General features: G+C 34.1%; 1 protein-coding gene across 2 annotated transcripts in view; it reads left to right on the plus strand.

The window, feature by feature from the left end:
- Positions 1-26,822, plus strand: part of CADM2 (cell adhesion molecule 2) — a 995,556-nt gene that overhangs the window by 910,002 nt on the left and 58,732 nt on the right. The window contains exons 7-8 of one of the 2 annotated variants that reach the window (XM_087818103.1): positions 3,010-3,188; positions 23,004-23,123. In XM_087818103.1, coding sequence (XP_087674229.1) covers positions 3,010-3,188; positions 23,004-23,123 — 299 coding nt within the window. The remainder of the gene's footprint in view (positions 1-3,009; positions 3,189-23,003; positions 23,124-26,822) is intronic. The other variant, XM_087818104.1, reaches the window with a different exon arrangement.

A 26,822-nucleotide genomic window follows, 5' to 3' on the forward strand; every position in this document is an offset into this window, starting at 1 on the left:
AAGCTGTATTTTTTAAAAAAAGTAAGAGGCATTCAAGACCTAATTGCAAACATTTGTGGGATATTGGAATGCTCCGAAAAACTTCAGAAGAAAGTTAATCTATGTTTTATAGGCTACAGTAAAGCCTTTGACTGCATGAATCATGAAAGCTAGGGGTTGCTCTGAAAGAAATGAATGTGCCTCTGCACTTGGTCATCCTGATACATAACAGTGTTGTGGACAGGAAGCCACTGTTGGAACAAAATATGGGGAGAAAGAATGGCTTCCTCTAGGCAAAGGTGGCAGACAAAAGTGCATTTTATCTCCCTATTTGTTTAATTTGTACACAGAACATAGCATATAAAAAACTGGGCTAAACTCAGAGGAAGAAGGAGTGAAAATAGGTGGAAGAAATATCAATAACTTAAGATATGCAGATGACCATTTTATTGGCAGAAAGTAGCAATGGTTTAAAACACCGTCTGGTGAAAATGAAAGAAGAAAGTGCCAAAGCAGCACTGCATTTGAACACCAAGAAAACACACCTCATGACTATAAAAGAAGTATATGACTTTAACATAGACAGTGAAGATATTGAAATTGGTAAAGATTTTGCTTATCTTGGTTCAGTCATCAATTTAAATGAAGACTGCAGCCACGAAATGAAAGGAGGCTGAAACTTGGAAGTGCAGCAATGGAAGAATTAGGAAAGATCATCAAGAGAAAGATGTGTCATTGGAGAAAAAACTAAGATCATTCACGCCCTTGTATCCCCAGTTCCTATGTCAGACAGTTGAACAGTGAAGAAGGGGGATAGGAAAACAATTGATTCATTTGAAATGGTGTTGGAGGAGAGCTCTACCCTGGACCTCCAGGTAGACAAACAGGTGAGCTCTAGAGCAAATTAAACCTGAGACATTGCTGGAGGCAAAAATGACAAAAAACAAAAGCTGTCCTCTTTGGGCACATAATGAAAAGGCAACATTCTCTGGGAAAAAACAATAATGCTTGGAAAAATAGAGGCAGCAGGAAAAGAGGAACATGAAATACGGGTTGGATTCACTCCATAAAAGAAGCAGTGGGCAGGAGTCTACAGGAGCTGAGCAGGGCTATTGAGGACAAGACATCATGGAAATCACTCATTCATAGGGTTACCAGGAATTGACTCAATGGCATGTAACACAAATAGTCACACTTATTTATTTTTGTTTTTGTTACCTTGCTTTTGGTGTTAAATCCAAAAAAATAATTGCCAGGATTGGTATCATGGAGCTTGCTGCCTACATTTTCTTCTAGGAGTCTGGTGGTTTCAAATCTTACATTCAACTCTAATTCATTTTGAGATAATTTTTGTGTATGGTGTAAGACAGGGGTCCAGTTTTACTCTTTTGCATGTGGCTGTCTAGTTTTCCCAACACCATTTATTTAAGAGACTGTCCTTTCTCCGTTGTGTATTCTTGACTCCTTAGTCAAAACTTAATTGTATGTACAAGGGTTTTTTTGGAGAGTTCTCTATTCTGTTCCATTGATCTATATGTTTATGCCAATACCATACTGTTTTAATTACTATAGGCTAGTAATAGTTTGAAACCAGAAAATGTGACTCTTCTACATTTTTTCTTCTTTTTCAAAATTGCTTAGCTATTCAGGGTCTTTTGTGGTCCCATGCAAATTTTAGGATTGTTGTTTTGTTTCTTTGAAAAATGTCATTGGAATTTTGGGATTGCATTGAATCTGTAGATTTATTTGGGTAGTATGAGCATTTTAATAATATTAATTTTTTCAATCCATGAGCATGAAATATCTTTTGATTTATGTGTCCTATTTAATTTTTTTCATCAAGGTATTACAGTTTTCAGTGTACATATGTTTCACCTCTTTGGTTAGATTTTTTCCCTAAATATTTTATTATTTTCAATTCCATTGTAAATGGTATTGTTTTCTATATTTCTTTTTTGATAGTTTGCTGTTATTGTATAGAAATGTAATTAATGTTTGTATATTTATTTTGTATTCTGCAACTTTACTGAAGTTATTTATTAGTACGAACAATTTTTCAGATAAAGTTTTTAGGGCTTTTTATATGTACTATACCATCTGCAAATAGTGAGAGTTTTACTTTTTCCTTTCTGATTTGAATGTCTTTTATTTATTTTTCTGGCTTAATTTCTCTGGCTAGGACATCAAGTACAATGTTGAATAAATATGGGCCAGAGGTGGGGGTGGGGGTAGGGGGAATGTGTGAATGTGGCCAAAAGGTACTAACTTCTAGTTATAACATAAATAAGTCCTGGGGATGTAATGTACAACATGATTACTATAGTTAACAATACTGTATTGTATATTTGAAAGTTGCTAATAGAGTAATGTTAAAAGTCCTCCTCACATAAAAAATATATAACTGTGTGAGGTTATGTTTGTTAACTAAACTTATTGTGGTGATCATTTTGCAATATATACATATATCAAGTCATTATGTTGTGTACCTTAAGCTAATATAGCATTATATGTTAATTATATCTTAATAAAACTAGGGGCAAAAATAAGAGAACTCTCAATAAAAACCTGCAAGGGAATGAGAAAAGCAGGAGCGGGAAGAGGGAGAAGCTTTAAGGGGCCTCAGGCAATACTGTGTCACAGTGATGGCCTTCATGTAAAGATATAATCCCAGGTACCTCTGGGGAAAGCTGCTCCAGTAACCCAAGGATGGTTCCCCAAAGCCCAGCTAGTATGAATCCTTAGCAACAGGATTGGGGCCATAGAACCGGCTTTATATCAGGGACTCCTATAATAACTCAATATTAGTTTCTTAGTACTTGTCTGCGCAAGCAGAATAGAATTAAAATATATTCACCATACCTTCAAATCTTCTGAGTGAGTGCATGATAGTTCTTTTGGTACCTTATAGATGTTAGGACATGCTTATGCACAAAATGGGTGTTAAAAATTTACAAATTGCTTGATTTATTTAATTCACGAAATATGTACCATTTCTTATTTTTTCTATCTGTGTGTGTTAAAATCCAATAGGCCAGAACCTGTATTGTGGACAAAGGATGGTGGAGAATTACCAGATCCTGACCGAATGGTTGTGAGTGGTAGGGAGCTAAACATTCTTTTCCTGAACAAAACGGATAATGGTACATATCGATGCGAGGCCACAAACACCATCGGCCAAAGCAGTGCGGAGTATGTCCTCATCGTACACGGTGAGTACCTTTTTGACATTATTATATGTGAAAGAGTGTATCTCCTGAAAAACTTTATCAAAATCTTTAGAATAATAAAATTAAACAGGTTTTCTTTTTCTTTCAGAAGATCTCATAAATGTAAATATCTCCAAGATTCACTTTTAATTGTTTCAAGTCAAACAAATAAAATAAAATTTAAAGATACATTAAAAATAAAATTATTTTTGTAACAAGCTTTCTTTATTACAAATATATTGTGTAATTTGGGGTGGTGACTATTAAATTATATTAATGGTTTTCTTTCAATTATACAAATGAATGCTTTTAGTTATAAATCAGAATCATAAAAATTATACTTCCCTTAAGCTAATTTTGGTTGTATTATCATAAAAATATACTTATAATTGCTGTAACTGGTTTCACAAGGAATGATAGCATGCCACTGAGATGCAGCAAAGGCAGAGGTCTACAGTATTAATGATAACTATTAATTTCTCATGAACAATATCTGAAACACCCACAGACATTTTTTCCCCCTCTCCACTAATTTCACAATTTGAGTATATATAACAAAATTCAGTAAAAAATACCATTACACAAGATTGAAAAGTATCTGTTTTTTCCAACCTCTAAAAGCCGCAATGTGTTGTTTATAAGGTAACACTAACATATTGTTAGGTAGAGATAACTTTTATGAGATTTAAAAAGACTGCAATAAACAAAGTCAAGTTTCTTTATTGAAGGATTTCCCAGAGCTTATTTTATATGCAGGGTACATTGTGAATCTCCAAGAGAGAGAAGCATAGAGAATGGAACATTTTTCTCATATATTTCACCAAGAAAAACTTTTCTAAGACTAGTATTGTGTTCTACACAATATTACAGTATTCCAAATGAGTATTGTGTACGTCATAATGCTGTCATAAATCCAGTGGATCTTAGAAATCACGAAGAGGGTAGGTTTATTTGATATTTTCCCATGAATGTAATTGTAGAATGCTGTAAGAAACATGGGTTAGTTCCAAGAAAGAATTTGAGGGTAGGGGAGGTAAAAATCTAATTCTTTGGAAAGAGATCTAAATTTAGGGAAAACATAATCCAGCGGTGTTTTTACCCAGGTATTTATTTTGCTTTAATACAGGTGAAAATCGGATGAAAAATAATATATTAAGTCAATAGTCTGCTTTCAAATTGCTTTATTGTATGCAGTCTCTCAATTCTTAATACCACTTTGTTATCAAAGGCAAGTAAAGGCTCTCAGCGAATAGACTATCCACATATAAACATCTTGGAGATCATAGAGCTGAGAGATTAATTTCTAGCATATTAAGAATTATACAAATTTCAAGAAAGATCAGCCTAATTTGATTAGACTGATAAAATGGAATTAAATGTGGTAAACCCTTATAGTCACACCCTGCCACCTTCCTGCCAGAGAGAATGTAACCATTACTGGGTAAATCAAGAAGGTACGTTAGAGCCTTAGAGCAGAGCCCGGGAGCAGCTGTCCATTCATGCTGACCTGCACGTGTGGGTCATGCAGTCGTGTAAAGGAGGTGTAGTCTGATTCACCCTTAGCTTTCTAAGTGCTTCTCTCACCTGACAGTTTCTGGGAACCTGGGGGAATGTTGCATAGCATGTCACGTTGTGTCAAAAGCAATATGACACTAAAAATATAGAGAATTAAAAGGGAGTGACAGAAAATCATATACTTCAATGAAAAGAATGTCATTCGTTTTTTTAAAAGTAATTCAAGTGGGGAAAATTCATATGTTTTTCCAGTGTTTGCAAGCCAGCCAACAGCATGATTTCCTAAGTAGCCAAGCTGCCTTTAGGTAGTTGGCAGTTGACACATTTCTAATAAATACTTTTCTAAGCACTTTGTAAGAAGTCATTTTTGGCTTTGCTTTTTGAACTACAATTTATCAAAAGCACCCCATAGATTAATGCTATTCATGCTACTATATAAATGCTGTGAAGTTCAACAGTAGTTTACCCAGGATTATTGACACAAGTAATGAGAGGCTCTATGAAACAGTGAAACCATATGACACTGTGTTTAAAAGAACTCCAATTGGGTTCATTACAAAATAAAGGTTTTTTTCACCCGTTTTGCACATAGAGTATAATGTTTCATTAGTCACTGGTTGTATAAATATAAAAAGCTACTCTCTTCTGTTAATGGTTTGGCTGTTTCAAAACCTTACTAAATGATGAAATTTGAGTGGCATTTCGATCTATAATGAATGCTGTATGCATTTCGGAATGGAGTGATAAGTGATCATTTGTGAGAACTTCACCCTTTTATCTTTTACACCAAGGTTGATTTTACATCAGCTGTGATAATTTAATATAGCTCTAGCACAGAAGGGCCTTTCATGAGCTGAGACCGAGCCTTTGTACCTTGGTTGCCTGGGTCCTATTGATTCTTAACCTGATGGAGGTTTGAGCGCTTTCCTGTGAAATCACCTGCTATGTAGATGCCATGCTAATGGTTAGATTTTATTCTTTAGGTGTCAATGGAAGTTCATTATTTAAATGTTACCACATTTAATTGTTAACAGCACTGACACTTTGTATTATGGACACCGGAGGTTTTCTGTGCCCCCCTCCCAATTACATCTTTGCAAATTTCAGCATTAGAACTACAGATGGTGATTTGAAACTGCCAGTATGAAATTCTGGGCCTAACAAATTTGAGCATACAAATACTTGTAGGATAAAACATTGTACTTATGAAACATTTGCATTATGGAGATTCCTTTAGGAAAGAAAGTAGCATTTTTTTAATTAACAAGCTTAATAGTAGCATTTTTTAATTAAAAAATTAATCTGTTCAATTGGTAGTCATAGTTATACTATTAATTTCTGTGAGCACAGTAGCTTTTTGGTTTGTTTTTGCTATGTATAAAAATATTGAAGCAATTTTCTTGTTATTATTAGGATCCTGATTTTTATTTAGAATGACTGATTGCTTTCATATCAATGGTCTCGAAATGTGCCGCTGAACTGCTGTTTGTAGAACTCAGATCAAGAGAAAAATTCATTCCTTCACTAAGTAGATATTTAGCATTTATCCACCGAGTGTAAAGGCAGTGTAAGAGTAATAGCACTCAAGAAGTTTAGGGTTTAACATGAAAGATAAGCTAAGCATTCAAGTAATTATGATATAAAAGTGGAAGAGCTATAGGAGAATGGACATACAATGCTGTAGATTTCCAGAGTCTGTAAGAATGTGGTTCCAGTGTCTGGAATTTTTATAAAAATAGTAACACAGCCCTTCTGGATTATTCATTAGCTAATGGTATATATCATAAATCGAAGTGCCCAACACAGCGTCAGGTACAGAGATATGCAACAAATTAGACCACTATTATCATTACGTTCAAATATTCCCGGCATTCTTTGTTCACCCAGGTCTCCATGGATCTCTGTCCACACCTTGGCCCTTTCACACTAGCTTCACCTCTACCACAAGCGGTGCACACGCACATACTGTACAAACACACGCACAGTACCGAAACATCGAAGGTTCCAGGCATCTTATTCTTTCTTTCTTTTTTAATCCTCCCTGGAGGATATTTTTTTCATTGCTTTTCAGAGAGGGCGGAAGGGAGGGAAGGAGAGAGAGAGGGAGAGAAGCATCGAGGTGAGAGACACATTGATTGGCTGCCTCCCACACTCACCCCGACCTGGGCTGGGATGGAGCCTGCAACCGAGGTACGTGCCCTTGGCCGGAATCGAACCTGGAGCCCTTCAGCCCGCGGGCCAACGCTCCAGCCACTGAGCGAAACCCGCAGCTGCTGGACAGCAGATTCTTAAAGCTTCACAAACACCTCATTCAGTAAAGAAAAGAGGCTTATTTACACGTTCATTCCCTTGAGAGCTGCGGCCCTTACTATAGGCAATTCCTGTGTTCCCTGGTTTGTTGGAACCTTGTCAGTAAGCCCTCAACTGGTCAGAACTTGAAATGTGATTGTTAGCATGGTACTAGCCCATGAGTAGCGTGTCATAATCAATGTTATTAATGTGAATTTTTTTCTTTTTTTCAAATCTTATCATTTTAAGATTAGTTATCCAGTTTTGTTTCCATAGCTCTTTGTAGAAACCATTGAACATTTTGACTGAGTTTAAACGATAAGTTCAATAACCCATAGAATCAAAGTTAAAATCAGTTGCAAAATTTTTTGGATTAAAGATATTTAAAGGACTGACACATTTGGTCTTCTTTTCTGTTTTTTATTGAAGTGTAATTGACAGAATGCTGTATTAGTTTCAGATGTACAACAAAATGATTTAATATTTGTATATATTTTGAAAAATTATCACTAAAAAATATTACTAGTAGCCTTATCATATCAAGGGCAATATAATTTCAGTGCTCTGATATGAAACTTACTCAGGAGTTGCATATAATTTATTGTCAATACTCTTCCCTGAATGGTACCCAAAGCAGGAATTAGGCTATCCCCAGTGAAAAACAAGATAGTTCTAAATCCTTGCTAACTAAGCAATAACAAGCTTAAACATATAACAATAGAGTAAGTTAGTAATATAGTTTATTGAGCAGGATAAAAGTTATAATCACCCTTGTTTCTCTGATGCAACAACAAATCAGAGGATTTAGATAAAGTATTTTCTGCCCAAGCTAAGACTATCCAGATCTGTATCTTCCAGTGCAGAGAACATAGCAGATGCCTGTTTATCACACAAGGGATGACTGCAGAGAACTACAGATGACCTGAGGCTGATCTTATTTTCCATTTGGAAGCAATTCAAGCGCTCATATTTATTTATCAGCAACCGATTAAAACAATATTATTTTGAAAGTGTCAGAAACATATAGCACCTGGGAACTTTTGAAAAGCTGTCTAATGAGAGTGTGAAACACAAATTACCATATTCCCTCTACATCCTAAACCTCTTTCTTCTCAACTTTCCCAGTGCCTGTTACCTCCCTTCACACTCACACTAGAGCAGTTTGTAAGCACTCTTCAAAACACAAATGGAAGATGGACAGAGACACTGGAACTCTTTAGTAGCACCTCCAGCCTCGAAGCCTCCCCAGGATTCAGGAAGTAATACAGTAATATAAGTAGGAAAAAAAAAAAAGAGCAACATATTTCTTTCTCTACCTGTAGCTACACTACTACAGAAGGCCTCTATTATAGAAGAGTAACAGGTAGTTCAATTAGAAAATTTGTGGACAACCCACTCCACTTAGGTCCCTACTCAGGGTTGTCCCAGACAGTCACTACAGAGTTGAGATTCACTCTTCCAGAAAGTTTTTTTATGATGTTCCTCATTTCCAAATTTACACTTCCTATTAGCCTTCTAGGAGATTTAAAAAAAAATTCTTTTGCCACTGTTCCTACTTATTCCATTTCTTTATTATTTTCTACTTGCATGAATATACTTTTATAACAATTCATTGCTTCTTCATTATCTTAACTTTTACTATTCTTATTTTGATGAAATTGGCCACCATGCACCTTTCTACATTTTTACTTTATATGTATATATTTTGCTTTTCTAGCAAATTTTATTTTTATGAACATATAAAAACAAGTAAGATTCTCCATACATAGTACTATCATAGTAGAAAATGAAACAAAGTAAAAAACTTGTTTATATTTCTGTCATGCCAATCAGTTTACTGACAGTTGCTGACTTGGTATCCCTAAAATATCACTGATGTTATGATTTGCTTTGGTTATTAGTTCATGTGTCTATTGAAATGAATACTGATGAAAAATACTATATTGCTTTTTCTTTGTTTCTTTCCAGAATAATTTACCTCAAACTAACACATATTAAATAGGATTCACCACATTTTATTATTAGGGTAAGAACAATTATGAAAAGAATGTTTCAGATTTTTAATTTTAATAATATAAAAGAATATTCCTTCTAGAAATGTCTATGTGTTTTAGTCTAGGGAAAGGTATCTAGCTATTAAATGTACCTTTCCAGTTTTAAAGAATTGACACAACCACTTTTATTTCACTCTGCTTTTATTGTTAAAAATAAATGTCAAAAATACTCAGAGACAGAAAGTTGCACACCAAGATCTTACAGACTCCGTCAAGCCAAGCTTCCAAATTTTGTTACAAGCATCTGTAAGCCATCAAGCATCTCTTTTAAATACTTAACTAGTGTGCAAAATATAAACAGAATTGCTTTAGGATTACTGGTACCTGATCCTAAATTTAGCAAAATGACTGATACATGTGTAAGTGAATGCAGTAATTATTATGCAAAGATTAGGAGTATCATAAAGTAATATCCTAAATTTGTTTTTAAATTTATTTTAACCTAGGACTAAGCAAATATGATTATAATGCACACTTTCTCAGTCTTACTGTATATATTTCACATATTTATATTATGATTATCAATGATTTAAAAGCTAATGAGTATTTTCTTCACATTAAAATGAAAAAAATATACTCTGTGTATCAGAGTAAATGTAGCTAGACTAAAAAGTTGGCAGTCACAAATACATGTACTATCACAACTATCCAGCAATGAAACATTTAGAAACTTTGAGAGGCTACACAAATTTGTTTGCTTAGCTGTACTGCTAGGAAAGGCGATACAGATCAAGATGGAACTAAAACAGTGAATCTTTTATCTCAGATGGGTAAATGGGGAGCAGGAAAGGGAAGTGTGGATCATGAACAGATGTACAGCCTAGCAAACATTAAAAAGAATTCAGCTAAAATCTGTTCCCTCACATGGAAACAGACTTACCAGTTGGTAAATTAATTCTGTGTACTCATAATGAGCATTTTTCCTCTAGAGAAGCTTTAGAAGCTTAGATGGAACTATACAGTGTAGGAAGAAAATGATAGAAAAGGCATCCATATGGAACAAGAAACAGTGTACTAATGGGAGAGCCCTATGGTTGTTGCTCTCATCTCCAGTTGAGCTTCCAGACAGTAGACTAGTTGGACAAGTCTGAAAACAGCACCTTCTTTAATGGCTGAGATAAAACATGTCATTTCTGGACATGAATGAGCAGGGATGTCTGTGATGTCTGTGGGAAAGGTGTACCTCTGACTGAATGAACATGCTGTTGCTCTGCAGAGAGAAGTGGATGGGATCAAACAGTGGAGCCAGGAGCACTGTTTCCATTAGAAAATGTTTTAAAAGGTGTATGTGTGCAAGCATGCTCAACAGAGTTTAGGCTTAATTCCATCTCTTTGTTTAAGATGAGCATGAGGTGGATAAATTAGGGTTTCATCTTTCAGAGTAAAAATTCTGTTCACAGATAGCACTCTGTAGAAAATGGTTCTGCTGATTAAAGTGTCCAGGAGGAAAACTCTCATTCCTGCCTTCAGGGGGGAAGAGTCCACTACTCAACAACTTCAACATTTTAAACAACTTTTCTTTCACAATTGATAAATAATCTGTTCTTTCAGTTGCAGTAATGTAAATATAAGGATGGAACCCAAGCCCTTGGGCTATCTCAATTTTTTTCATGTGCAAATAAGGCTATATTGTAGCTTTACAAAATGTACAGAGCTCTTCTACTGACATATATATGCATTCATTCATTAGAGAGTTCCAGTGATAAGCAATGGTCTGTGGGGGAAACTTGGAGCCTTTGCCTTCAGAAACAAAGGCATGCCTAACTAGAAGATACAGATTTTACTGAAAAATTGCTTTGTAGCTTCTTACAATGTAGTTTTCAAACACATTGTAACAACATATATTGGGGTTATTCCAGAATCTAAGATTTATCCTTGATTTTTTTCCTCTCTACCCTTCTCTCTAATTCATCAGCAAATTGTTTTGACACTATTCCCAAATTATACCCCAATTACATCCACTTTTTGCCACCATCCTCTCTAGCCTAGACTATTGAAACATTATTTAGTGGGCTCCCTGCTTCCATGCTTCTAACTCTAATCTATTACCCACACAGGTACAATATATAAATATTTTAAATGCATATTTCTTTATATTTTCCCCCACTGAAATTTCTCTAACAGCATTTCATCACACTTAGTATAAAACCCAAATTCTTATTACTCTAGTTTACCAAACCCAGCATAATGTGATACCAACCTACCTCGTGACATCTCACCACTCTCTATGCAATCATTTCTGTTTTCCTGGTCATCTTTCAACTCCTCTATGACATCAAGTTGATTCTCTTTTAGGAACCCCATGTCTAGAATGTTTGCCCAGGAAGTATAAGGAATGAATTCTGGTCTTTGCAGGAGTGACCTCTCATTTTAAACAATTATTTTCAGAGAGTCCTTTTATGGCCACTCATCGAGTGCACATTTGTATGTGTATATGTATACATGTGTACATATAAAATATATTCATGCATTTATGTGCATAAATTATATGTGCATATATGTATCTGTACAGGTTGATATATTCTATGTTCACCCAGGAGCTTATGACTTCCTTGAAAGCAGAAATCTTAAACATCTTGTTTATCTCTGTATCTTTAGCTCTAAGTAGCAGGCAATTAATAAATATTTTTAATGAATTAATTTTTTTTGTCTCTCATTCTCTCTGTATCTCCCTATTTTCAACAGAAGAAACTTTAATAAAATAATATATGTATGTATACATATACATATGCATATGTACCCACCCATATCCACATACATACACATATACACACATATATACTTATATACATATATGTAGATGTGTGTGTGTTTATACACACTGTCCTAACTTCTGAGTAAAATCAGGACAATTGATATTCATTCATTGGTCACCAAAATCAAGTCCTTTAACTTTCATCTTATATTAGGAAAAGGAGTGAGATATATTTATTTGGCAATCCATGTGTAAATGGTGCTTTATAGAGTTAGGCAGTCAGCAATATGAATACTGTGTATAGAAAAATTAAGATACCTAATGGAAATCTTTGACTTCATATATTTGTTCTTTTGGGGGGGATTCTATATTAGTCCTAACAGAAAATTGATTTGTTTTTTGGAACTCTATATCAACTCTTATAAAGATAACCTTTAAATCTAGCCAAATATAAAACTTCTCATAGGCATAGCCTAAAAATCCACATCATAATGTTGTGGTATCTAACACTTTACTATTTCAGGAAATCTTTCTTGAGTATCTAGTGTATTCAAAGTAATAGGCTAGGCACTGTGGATCCTGTAATATGCTAGGACTGCTTAGTAAATATAAAACAGTGAAGTGTTTTCACTCATGTTTCACCATGATACAATTTCAAAAATGTCTTCAAGGTCCCCTCTTTAATTGTAATATTCCAGAAGACATATCCAGGAGAATATGAAATTCCACAATCAGAAATATGTTACTCTGGTAAAATGTTCATTTCTTTATCATGACCAAATTTAAATGTAAATAATTTGGAGAAGGTTATCAATTTGTATCACTAAATCTTATGCAGGAGTCAGTTTTTTAAATAACCTTTTCTAAGGTTAAAAAAAAAACTTGCTTTGCATGAGAACTCTGAACATTAGGAATACAAGTGATAGCTAAAGATATTAAAAGTGGAGCTCAATAAGCGTTTCTTCACAATTCTACTTAATATCACTCTTAGTGTTTACTAGGGATTATCTTCTATGGATTCATCAGAGTGGATCTATTTATTATTGTGCAGGCACAATAAATACCTACAAATGGCCGCTGTTGATTTTGTTAAGTTCTAGGATAGCAAGTTTATAATAACAATGTTTAAAACATTCCTACATTTTCCTTTAATTTTTATTTAAATAAGCTTTTCTATTACAATATTAAATGTTATATCTGGTTGTATTTTACTGTTTTTACAAACTATCATAAGAAATAGTTATGTGAAAATTAGAATTCACTAAAATTAATGCTGTGCCATAACTTCCAGTTTAATGACAATATTTTTCAATGGATATGTCTTCAGCAGCATCATACAGTAGTGTGATATGAGACATCATGTGAGCTTACATCAGTGCATTTTTTAAATGTGAACCAACACCTGTAGGGGTTCTTTGTATTTCCTTAACTCATACGCAAAAATGTCTGCATTTATGTTTCTTTTTATTTTTTTTAATATATATATATGTTATATATATATTATATATATATATATATATTTCAGAGAGAGGAAAAGAGAGGGAGAGAGAGATAAAAACACCCATGATGAGAGAGTCATTGGGGATCGAGCCCGCAACCCGGGCATGTGCCCTGACCAGGAATCGAACCTCGATCTCCTGGATCCTAGGTCGATGCTCAACCGCTGAGCCACTCCGGGTCAGGCTATAAGTTTCTTGATTAAGGTGTTTTTCTTTTAGAGTGTTAACTGTGATTCATCACTAATTGAGAACCTGGTCCAATGCATTTATTTAAATGACCAGATCTAAACTCTTCATTTTGGGTAGAGGTTAAATTATAAGCAAAATGCCTCTCTCTCTGATACATTATCATATAACCTAGGTGAAAAAATTCAAGTATCTGGATTTCTCAATCAATGTTTATACTTTCCTGTGTGTATATTCAGATTTAATTTAAGTTTTTCTCTTAATGGCTGATAGTCCTGTTCCCCAGGAAACTGACTTCCTTACAGAACTTAAAGTACTTGATCAAATTATCTGATTTACTTTTTGGAAAAGTACTTTTAGGAGAGTGCTCACAGTGTTGAAGTAGATGGAACCAAATAATATAGGATCACCCATTTCAAAGACATTTTTTTCCTATTTTAAATTTTACTTTGCTTTGTCAGTTTAGAATGTAAAGGAGTATTTTAAAAGAAAAGAATGCATATTTTTTTTCAAATAGCATGCTGATTTTATTCATAAACTTCTTGTAATTACATAGGACTGTTGGTTACCTCCTACAGTTTAAAATTGCAGTACTTTTCGTTTTTCAAGAATAGCTTTTTTATTATTATTATTGTATAAGGATTCCATTTAGTTTGTGAAGCCAGTGGAAACTATCAGAGGGATAAAAAGGGATGTATTGAAATCTAATTTTTAAAAGGGTTCCATTTTATGGAGCAGATGAGGTCACCTTACGATGCTCGAGGAGCTGTCTGCACGGGCAAGTTGAGGCCTCATCAACCAGGTGGTTGTCATTTAAGTAAGAGCCTTGGTGCTGTTCTCCATTCTTATGCTATAATCCAAATAGGCTGAACATAATGGGAATAGATAAATGTTCTCTGCACAGGCAAGAAAAGAAAATACAGTAAACTTTTTCTCTTACAATTTCTTCCAGTGGCAGTGTAATTACCAGTAAAAAGGTTGAAGATGCTCTGATTTTTAAGGCTCAGAAATGGGAATAGCTTCTATCAAAAGTATACTTCTTACCTTAATACTTCTAGTATATGTTGAGTTCTGACCCTTCTGTATCTCCACTAATAATCCGTGGTTTGGATTCACTCTTGATTACCCTGGGACCACCCTGGGGAGTTATTGACATAAAGCAGAAAGGAAGCAGACATATAGAGTCCAGGCTAAATGGCTCTTCTCTTTTTTTCCTACTGAACACTAGTCCTTGGAGAGAAACAAGCTTCTGAGACACTTTAGACTTAATTTTGCTTCAAAAATCCATTCTGAATGGGCCAGAATGCCATTTTTAAAAGGAAAAACTGCCACAAAACAAAACAGGTTGACAAGTTCGAAATTATTGTACACTGCATTTGTAGAGAACAGAACATACCTTTAACCCGAAAAGCTCGTTATTGGAAAAAAGGTGCTGTACCACTCTCCAATTTACTGTACACAGTGCTTGTTGGAACTGATTTCACTCTGACAAGGTTATAAAGGATCTGTTGTGCTCTGATAAGCTCCAATAACAATATGTGGTTGCATAGTTTTGAATTCCTTGATTAGGTTGTGGGAAAAAAGGGGCACTTTGTATTATTTTGAATGTGATGTGATGATTTGGAGCTCTAAAGCTTTTAAAATCATTGGAAAACTGAATTCAGAATATAAGATTCTTTAGTATGCTGCATTTTAATTCTTTAATAATTATTTAGACTTGAAGATCCTTGGCAGGAGTTCCGAAAAATTATCTCATATATGGTAAAAGGAAGAGGGGGAAAGAATTCTTGCAGATATTAACCATGTTTAAGGCTCAATTACCGATTCATGTTATTTGAAATGATACTATTCCCTATCTTCTTGCATTGTTGTCACTGCCACCAGAAGGCACATTATTTATAAAGCCCCAGTAAAATTCAAAACATCGAGCAAGCTACCCTAGGAAGTACAGAGGCATATCATGGAGCCTGTGCGCTCTGTTATCATCTTGTCGGTTCATGAAAAATAAATACAAGTAATTCTTGAATGTTATAGCCTTCCAACTTTCAACCACTGATTTCATGAAGAGCTTGTTGTGGATTCTGTGTATAGTGAATTTTATTGTTAACAGTTAAAAGAGTAGAGGGTATTAATTGATTACGTAAATTAGGGAAAAATTTTAAATGTTATCATGCCATCCCACATGTATTCTGTGATGTTTTTCAAAGGGAGGGAGAGAGAGAGATGTGGAGTTAGTGCGAAGCGCAGAGCTCGGGGTATGGTTGCCCATATAGAGTGGGATGTCATGAATCTAAGCAATGTGAGGAAAGTAGCAATGTAAGGAAAGTAGTAGAAAAACTCGAAAGCATGACCACTATTCAGAGAGAGGGGAAGTTATTTTGAATTAGTTGATCAAGGATGTCTTCCCAGAGCAGGTGGGAATCAGACTGAACCCTGAGAGTAGTGTTTTATTAGGTAGATCAAGAAGGGAGGCTATTTTACGAAAGGAATTGGGCGAGGGGTTGGGTCTGAATAAATTTTTCCCAAAGCAAAGTAATATTTTTATATTTATTTATTTATTTTTCTTTTTATTAAATTTATTGAGGTGACACTGTTTAACAAAATGTTATAGGCTTCAGGTGTGCAATGCTACAACACATCATCTGTACATTGTATTGTGTGTTCACTACCCCAAGTCAAGTCTCGGTCCATCACCATTTATCCCCCCTATGTCCCTCTCCACCTCCCCACACCTCCCTGCCCCCAGCAGTCACCACAGTGTTGTCTGTGTCCTTGAGTTTTCTTCTCTTTTTTGCTCAACCCCTCCAGCCCCTCCTCACAGCTCTCAGCCTGCTCTCTATCTATGCATGTCTGTATTTTGCTTGTTAGTTCATTTTGTTCATTAGATTCCACATATGAGTGAAATCTTATGGTATTTGTCTTTCTCTGCCTGGCTTATTTCACTTAGCATGATGTTCTCCAGGTCCATCCATGCTGTCACAAAGGGTAAAATTTTCTTCTTTTTTACATTCGAGTAGTATCCCACTGTGTAAATGTACCACAGCTGTTTTATCCACTCATCTACTGATGGACACTTGGGCAGAGTGATATTTTTAATAACAAAGACATATTTTTTATAAAGACAGCTTATAATTTGTTAGAAAGAGAGGTATATAAATATCATGGTGATATTCTGTGTAATAAGTGTGTGAAAGTGTGTGCAAAGTGCTTGAAAACACATTGAAGGAAGATATTAACTCTTTGCAGGATTGGGGGTGCTTTACAAATGAGATCATATTTAAGCTGGCCGGAAGGACAGACAAGAACGAGAAAACTGTCATAAAATAGGATGTGGCTCTGAGAACATGGCGGCAGTGAGAACAGGAGTTTAGTGCAGAATTTGAGGAAGGCACTTGCATCAAGGCCAGATGTCTTCCTGTGCGCTGGGCTTTGGCTCCTTTGTTCATGTTAACCAAGCACTATGAGAAATAAAGAGAGCCAGGCCTACATGCTCTGAGGAACTCTAGCCCTGTTGTTTCAGAAAACTGTAACATGGTGGCGCCTCAAAACAATGGTGGGTACAGTTTGGAGCTCAAATCAGAATCATGCGGGTTGAGCAGGAGAGATGGTGAACTGATAAATTTACCATAACAAAGTTTAGCCAGGGTTCCTGGACACGGATTTTAGTTTCCTGATTCATCAACATTGCTGTGTGAGCTCAAATTGTGCTCCTTCAAATGATTAGTCTCTTATAGAAGTAACTCGTATTATTTATATTTCATTTATTTGTAACCCAGTATCTACTCCCATGAATAACTTTTGCAGTCTACATAGACTTTGTATGCACTAGTGTTCAATTGTGCAGTTGACTAGTTTTGGGGTTCTGTATGACATTACTGAATTAGTCCTGAATTTTCCTTTTACACGAGAATGATATTTTATATATGAAAGTATATATGAAAAGTATAATTTATTATAATTCATACCTTATGTATAGGTAAAAATATAGGCAAATATTTTTATGACTTGAAACCTTTACTTTTCTCAGTTTCCTATCAATAAAATACATTTTTCCTTTAAAGGAATATCTATAGTAATTTATATCTATATTGTGGATATTTACAAATTATATAAATATTATATATTTTTTCAGTAATGAAACATGGACCTCTGTGAATTTATTTTAATATCCTTTTTAATCCATAAAGTCATTTTAGCAAATTTTATCTATTTTAGTATATAGTTAAAAATTAGTCCCCTAAGATTTAATTTACTAGCAAATGATTTAAAACAATCACAATTTCAGACAGTTGATGCTTTACAATTCTATGTATTGTGATAAAAAATTTTAACAAGTTAAAAAGCTGTGATATAGCATTCAAACAATATAAGTTAGAATATGTTTTAATTCTAATTTAGAAGAACTTTATATAATTTTTGTTTGAGTTTAAATTATATATAAATAATTTGTCAATATTTATTAATTTCACTGATTAGATCTAGACAAATAAAATCTAATTATTTTTACTTTTTTCACTTCCCAAAATGCCTTCTTAAAATCTACATATTTTATCAATTACTAACTTTTTTATTCTTTATTACTTAACATCTAGAAAATACATAATACAGTTAATTTTTCTTGCAAGTTGAAAATGCTGAACTTCTTTGTGACCACTTTTTTTTCCCCCAGGCAAATTTAATGGTATTTTATTAGCTTAACATACTCTCCAAGGAAAATAACAATAAAAATTTGAGCTCATGTTTTATATTATAGAAATCAGAGATGAACTACCATGGAGTTAATTTATTGACCTATTAGATAGATATCATTTCTAAATTTTAATATTTATAAATTATATGTTACATACCATTAACTTCTTTATTTTATTTGCACTTATCTTAGTGTCTGTGTTTAAATATTCTTTAATCATAGGATGATAACATGTAAAGCATATATTAAGAACTTCTAAAATTGATGTCATTTTGAACAAATTACCTATGATATTAATATGGCTGTAGATTATCTTGCTTTATGAACAGAATCAGTAAATTAATGTTGAACTAGAATTCAGTTATTTTTATTAGTGTGTGTGTGTGCATGTGTAAAATTTTTCTGCATATAAATTAGTGTATGTTTATTCTTGGGAAAAATAAAAATGGGTGTTTGTTAAAAGGAAAAACATGACCTACATTTTATAACCTATACTGTATTTGATTGAGAATTCTTTGAATAAAAAATGTACAGGATTCTAGATATATAAAAAATGAGGCAAGTGATTAGTACTAGTGCATTAAATTTCATATATTTTTTTAAAAGGTAGCTCCAATTTTACAATAAATATCTAAAGAAAAGGCCAAAAGTGAATGCATGAAACCAGGACTTTTTAAACAATTGTTAATGATACCAACTATTGCCATTCACTTATAGGAATGAAAACCAGAGATGGGCATTTAGACTTAGGAAAAGGGTACCATCTTTTACTAATTTTTGCTTTGAGAAGAGTTACAATCAGGCAGCTAAAATAAGTGATCTCCATATGGAAGTGTTGCAGAAGCCTCTTCATTATACAAATTAAATAAAATACTATCTTTGTAATATAAAACACATATATACACATATAACACACACACACACACACACACACACCCCTATATAGAGACCAAGAAATTCTATCTCAAAGTTATTTGACCCATTAAGCGGAGATAATAATGAACAACTCATAAATTTGTGAAGATTGTTCACCACTGATCACAGGACCTGTTTAGTGAGCCCTTCTGGCCTTTCGCCCTTTCTGTGAAAGTTTCAAATTAGATGAAAATGAATAGTGTGAAAGGAGAATGGAGGTCCTGAATCTCAGATGAGGCTCACACTGCTCTCAAAGTAGCAGGATCTGTGAGCAAAGATTTATTTTGCTAGCAAGGAAATGTATTGCGGGAAGAAGTTGTAAGTGTGGTCTTGAAATTTGACCCTTCAGAAAATAACAATGGCCAGTCTATGTTGAAGACAGAGAAGGGTTTTTCTGAGCAGAAGTAATAAAATCTTTTAGTTCTATATTAACTCTTAGACCCTGTCAAGAAACGTGGACTTTTCTAGATCCCATAAACATGTTATATATTTGTAATGCTATGGACAAATTTCTTTGGTCAATATTTACTGACCTTCTAGATTGTGCTGGGGTCTCAACAATAAAGTAGGCAGAGGTGTTCCCTTCAGAGATTGTCAAGTGGGTAGTCTGACAACAATAAACTCAGAGTGTTAGAAAGTTTTGGTAGAAGAGGAGTAGCATATAGTATTCTTATTCTTTCTGAGAATTTCAACTAATTCCAACCAATCTGACGTTGTTCAATTTTAGTTTATTCTGATTAATATTCTGGTGTTGAATATTTAGGTTATTTCACCTTGTGCTCTTCATAACAGAATTGAAATAAATCAATGAACATCAATATGCAGTAAAAAGACAAAACAGAATGAAAAAACCCTAAAAAGTTTTGAAAAAATGAAAATGTCTAAAATGTTTTAGAACCCATAGAATGAGATGAAGTTAATAGTGATTCAAAACGTGTAACAGTGATTAGGAAAGATTTCTTATACAGGTTCTTTTCTTGACCCAGCTGTCACATTGGCCAAGGTACTTTGCATCAAATTACTTTCAGCCAATTTGTTTTTAGGTGCACATGAAATCAAGAGGGGAGGGTGAGCCCTGGCTAGTGTGTCTCAGTGGCTAGAACATCGGCCCCCACACCAGAGGGTCATGGGCCCGATTCCCAGTCAAGGGCGTGTACCTGGGTTACAGGTACTACAGGTTTGACCCCCAGCTCTGGTCGAGGCACGAGCGGGAGGCAACCAGCTGGTGCGTCTCTCTCACATTGATGTCTCTTTCTCTCTCTCTCCCACCTCACTCCTTCCCTTCCAGTCTCTCTAAAAAAAATCAATGGATAAATATCATCCAGTGAGGATTAACCAAAAAAAACAGCAGGGGAGGGTTTGAGAGGGTGAGGAGCAGATAAACAGGAGCAGGACTGAGTCAATAATAATTCCTAGTGTCGTCTCATCTATCTGGACACTGTAAAATAAGCCAGGGCAGTTCTTTTAAAGTGGATTATCAATTATGAACACAATCCAATTTTTTAAAATTCTTTGAAAATTAGCCAAGGAAAACACATATATTTCATGCATTTTCATATTTATAGGAAATAAGAATATTATTTGATTTATATAAGAGTGCTCATAGTACCTGATAGTATGTAGACTCTCTCCAAAACAAATCATGATTTATTATTACCTATCTTATTTCTTAGAAATAACACAAAACAAAAACCCAAATCATGTTTTTTTTGGCTAAACTAAAAACAAAATAAAACCTGTCATTTGTATTCCAATTCTTAAGAATAAAATAGTTGTAAAAGGCTGCTTTTCAGATTCAATAGAATCATTCTAACCCATTATCTGATAGCAAAATTCCTAGTAGTTTATAATTTGTAACAGGTTTGGGAATATCAGACCTATTTCATGGTTATTTATATGGAGTTTTAAAGAACTAATATTATTGTATATTCTTATATTTGATAGCCCTGCCTGGAAAACATTGCCCTTTGCATCAATTAAATACATATATTTTGAGATCCTAATGAGCAGACAGATGAAGAATGTATTATTTTCTATTTTAGATAGCATATGAAAATTAAAAATTCACATTTTTTTACTTTACAAAACATGTTTATTTACCTTCAGCTTTCCTAAACTGTTTAGGAAAGCTTTCCATGAAAATAAGAAGGTATTGCCCTGACCAGTGTGGCTTGGTTGGTTGGAGTGTCACCCCATACGCCAAAAGGTCGTGGGTTCAGTTTCCAGTCAGGGCACATAACTAGGCTGTCCGTTCGATCCCCAGTCAGGGCACATATGGGAGGCAACCGGTAGATGCTTCTCTCTCACATGGGTGTGTGGGTTTCTTTTCCATTCTCCCTCCCTCTCTCTCTAAAATCAATAAAAAATGTGTCTTCGGGCCAGGAATAAAAAAATAAATAAAAAATCTTTGCTAAAAAAGTAAGTTATTATGAAAATTAATAAAGAAGAAGTGATTTTGCTCAGATACCTAACATTTGTTCATTTATGTTGTTAAAGCCAGTTCTACTTTACGATCACGGTAATCACACTCCAGGCAATATTCATTTTCCCTAGTGATTAATGTAGCAACATCGAGTTTTTCCAAGGTTATTTTCTTAATTTGAGTGGCCAGGAAGCACTTCCCCTGTTGAAAAGCAGGTGTAAACATGGATACGCAAGATAAGAGAGCGGCTGCATGTTCTTTGCTGTGTCTCCAGTGTGGGGAATTCGGCAGGTTGAAGTCTGAGGACCCAGTAGGGCTATTTATCAGAAGCAAAGAACTATAGAAATATGGGTGTGGTTCAAAGACTTTAATTAAAAGACTGACAGAAAGCCTTTCAGTAGCAAAATAATCTGTCAAACACTCTGAATATATTGGGGCTGTGTGGCAAACATGTAAAATCAAACCCCGGCGCAGTAATTACAGGTAATTTCTGAACTGTTTCTAATTTCCTTGCTCTGTAAATTATATGCCTTTCCACTTGAGACAAGATTCGACTCAGGATCTTATCGAGGTTCTCACAGCTTGACACTGGCTGTGTCATTTCAGTATTCTCCATGCTGCTCTTCAAATTGTCATCTCCTTTTGAATGACAGGAAGGACGATTTGGTGTTAAAATCTGAGCTATTCTTCCTGTTCTTATGTTCTTTATATTTGGATCTACTGTTAACTTTGGCAAATTTTACTAATTATGGATTAGCGGTTGAATGCTATGGATCGAGTGTATGTTCAATAACTTCTCCTCGGCATGCCGAATAAAATAAATCATAAAGCTTTCAGAATACTGGGTTTCACGCTAGTTGACTCAATACTTGTTAAAGACTCCTAGGTACTGCAAAATTGTTAGAAGGCGTTACCAGCTAATCAGGGTAAGAACTGCAAGACTCTAAGCTGTGCATTAACATCATTTGTAAGAAAAGGAAAAGCAAAATAATATAAATAACAATTGGCTTCTTCATTTTTGTTTCTAAAGAGTGTTCTCATCCTTATTTCCTATCACTAAGTTTTCTTAAATGAAAAAAATCAAAAAGCATTTAACATGCATAGACTCATCCATCGTTAACATTTCTTTAACCTTATGTGGTGGTGTTATTTGTGTTTATTTCTGTCCCGTTGTTTCTTTGTCCACTTCTTTGACGAAGCATGTCATTTTTTGTTTTAGCTATCTGTATTTTGCTACTGCATGTCAAACTTTTAAATGACTCAGCAAACAAATGGATTCTTGTCATTTTAAAATTCACTCTGAATAGTGTGAACAACCTGTTTGTTCTCGAGCCTCTCTCCAAGTTTTCACTTTGTACAGGAGCATAAAAAGAAAGTGAACAAAAAATGACAAGAACTGTGAGGTACAGCCAGCTTTGTACCAATAATCTGTTTAAGCTTGTTAAAGTTAAACCTAAGTAAGATGTGTGTATTTATAATTTGAATCATTTGTGTTTCTCTTTTGTTTGCATGATATGATTTTGTTTTATATTTTGTTTTTTTCCACTCACCAGATGTTCCCAACACTTTGCTTCCCACTACTATCATCCCCTCCCTTACCACTGCAACAGTCACAACCACTGTAGCCATAACAACCAGCCCAACCACATCTGCAACAACCAACAGCATGAGAGGTACAGTATGCTTCTTTGTTATGGCCTAGAAAACACATTCAATGGAGCTTTAAAGGGTTTTTTTAAGGGGTAGAAAAATTAAGATCCAATTTTACTTAGTAATAAGAAGAAATAAATCACCTAAATTACATTCAATTAGAGTTATTGGAATAGAATGAGACAAATGTTCTATTTTATTTTTTGAGTGTCACTTATGACTATTATTAAAATATTCCAGAATGTAGGTTAAACATACATGGTGTTCTACAACATTGAGCAGATTTACAATGTGAACATGGGCCTTATTTTTTTGCCTTGCCTTTTCAGTGCAAACAAAGAAAAGAATGTTCACGGATGCAGAGATAACTTTTGCTTTTTTAAGACTCTAGTTTAATGTTAATGAGTTGTCATTTCTCTGCAACCAGATTAAAATACCCAGTGTTGACTGTGTTCTAAAATTGACATAATCCATTTTAAACAATATAAAAACATAGAACTTTTAAGTAAATATTCAACATATTATTCTAAAGTGATTTGCTGAGTGGATCCACTTGTTCTAACAGAATGTTCAAAGGCAAATGTTCTAGAATTGTCCAGGATGATAGTAATTGATATTGGCTCCCTGCGTAATTTCTGGTATCAGTTTATTAGTAAGTATTTTTGCCTTAAGGACAGCAACCTTAAAGAAATTAAAGTAATCCTTTGGGGCAAATAAATAATTATATAGGGTTCAGGAATATAAAAAAGCATTCCTGAACAGCCATTTAGTGGTTAGCAGATGATCAACGAATAAAAAGAGTTGAGTTCATTCTAGAAAAACACATTTTTAAACTTTATTTCTGCATGAGCAATGTTCAGAAAATATTTGTCTTATTTAAGTCTGCTTTTTTTGATTTCTTATGTGTGTTTTGTGTCATGTTGGCTATACTAATATGTGTTAAACTTAACAAATTAACTTGAAATCATGGGGACTTTACATTAATATATATGTAATTAAACTTGTACCAAGGGTAGGCTTAGAATTATTTTCCTCCACTTATAAAGGTAGTTCAATTGTACTATCTGGTTTTATTGAAATTTTTATTAATTCTCAATATTAAATCGAGTTGCTAGCTTTCATGTCACAGTTATCATAGCATTTTTTCTGTAGTTCCAGAAAAATTTGTATTTGGTCATTGCTGATTTTTAATAATCATGTTAACTATATTATACAATGTACAAGATTGCTAGCTAAAGTTTGATGGTAGTAGCAATAATAATTTCTCAAAAATACCTAGGTTTGTTTTATGATTACTAAATAAATTGTATTTGAGCTAAATCTACAAATGAGAAGAGTTTAAAGGTCTTTCTCATAGCAATTTACATAAAAGTGGAAAGAAAATAATAAAGCTGAAGAAAAAGGTAAATAGTACATTGATATTATATAAAATGAAAGATATCTAAAATTCTGTTTTGCTTTAGTTTATTATTTTTTGAAGATTTTTACAAACAGTAATTCAAACGAAATGTAATAAATCCATACTAACAAAATCTCAATGATATTAAGTTCCATTGTACAAACAAAGCACACTGATAGAAAGGAAGGGAGGTATACTGATTTAAATTTGTATTTTAAAGACCTACTCATAACTTATTAGTCAGGTATGCTTTCCTTCTTTAACAAATATTTAGTGAGCACTTGGTATATATACAGGAAACATGCCAAGCCCTAAAATTACAGAAATTAAAGGTATTGCATCCCAAATCACTAACAATTTAATGAATTTCCCCAAACAGGGCATCCCCCGCCCCCCAAAAAAAATGTATACCCACACTTTGAATAATTATAAAGGCAGTGTTTATTAAAATACATTTCATTTTCATTTAACAGCTATCAGTGGTTAAAATGTGTATACATTTGTGTACAAATGTATACAAAATGTGTATACATTTTGGCCTCTGTAGAGGCCCTATATGTGAGAAAAATGCCTTATTTTAAACTGAAGTGTTTAACAACATTCTTTTATATTCATTCACATGTATCTTGATATGTTACCTATTGCATTTTATCCAACCTGTTAAAGGAAAATCAATTTTATACTTTTTCAAGTAAACTCACTTGTAGGTTTCCTAAGATGTTTTGTGAACTTTATTAAATCATGGGCATTAAAAGTGCTAAAATAATCTCCCTGATATAAACACACAAGTGAACAAACCTCAAAGAAATGTGCGTGCACATACACAAACACACACACACACACAGAGTATTTTCTGGTTTTTACCAAACAGTTAAAAGATAATATTTTTCAAATGACATCAATATGTATGTATGGAAAGAAATTTATTTTGTAAGTTAGTCAATCCATAGTATCTATTTTACATAGAAAATGTAGTAACACTGACATCGAATGCTAGCCTAATGCTTATTTTCCTTAAGCAGTCGGGGACTGAGGGAAGTCACCGAGCTCACCTGCATGATTACTCTTATGGTTCATAATCGAGGGAGTGGGGGATTCAGTCAGTACCTAAACATTGCTGTGAAGTCTGTACTCTATCCCTTTTAAGTTACTGTACCATATTTCCCATTTGTGCATTACCTTTTAAATTAGAACTTTCGCATGCAATTATATTTTAAATGAGATTCATTTATTTATAAATTAGTGAAAGATTTTTCAAAATTATGGTTAGAAAGGTATCAGAAGCCCTGGCCAGGTTGCTCAGTTGGTCGGAGCACCATCCTGTGCACTGAAGTTTGCAGGTTCGCTTCCCGGTCAGGGCACAGGCCTCGGTTTTGGGTTCGGTCTCAGTTGGGCACCTATGGAGACAACCGGTCCAGGATTCTCTCTCGCACCTTTGTTTCTCTTCCTCCCTTCCTCTCTAAAATCAATAAAAAAGCATATCCTCAGGTGATGATTAAAAATAAAAAGGATAGCATAATAAAGATATGTTTGCTAAGAAAAGCTGAGAAGTAAAGAGAATATTTTCAGCTTGCAGATTTTTTAAAGTTGATGTTTAATCACTTTCTCTCATTCAATAATCTGAAGTAAACTAACAATATTTGATTTTAATAGCTTTAAATGTCATTTATTCAGATTTTTAAAATAACAACAGTTACCTATCTAATAAATCACCACAAATATCTCCATTGACACTCTTTCACCACTCCTATTATTGCTGAGTTTTTCATCCTAAAGTGTGATGAACATCAACTTAAAGTAAACTTAAAGAATCACAGCTGTGACTATATTATAAATTAAGATAAAATAGAGTAAAAGATACTACTCAAATAGTCATAACCTTGAGGATTTGCACATCTCTTCAGTTTGTACATGAAATGTATCCCTGTTTGGAGGGAGAGAATCTTCAACCATATATATGAAAGAAAAGCTAGCAATGAGCAGGGTCTTGTTACAAATAAGGTGTTAAACACAGAGAAGTGAGCAAAGTTGAGCAGTCATGGGGATGATAGAAAGTAAGAGACCCCTAGAAACATCTTTGGTATCTTTGGTTGTGAAGTTTTGGTTCATCTGTTTGCAGAGTCTTTGGTCTTGGACAGTGAACCAAATTGAGCCTCAGCAGTTTAATTAAAAAAATACAAAACACTTAATAGAAGCACTTAATTCCAAGCTCCTCTTCAGACCTGGCTAATATGTAGAGTTTTGGAAACATCAGCACTCAATGTATAGCAGGATATTGCTCAGTTCTTTTTAGTAGAACGAATGTGTTTACATGTAGGTGGAT

Source organism: Miniopterus natalensis, chromosome 6 (genome assembly GCF_054644295.1).
Source record: "Miniopterus natalensis isolate mMinNat1 chromosome 6, mMinNat1.hap1, whole genome shotgun sequence".
Classification (NCBI taxonomy): Eukaryota; Metazoa; Chordata; class Mammalia; order Chiroptera; family Miniopteridae; genus Miniopterus; species Miniopterus natalensis.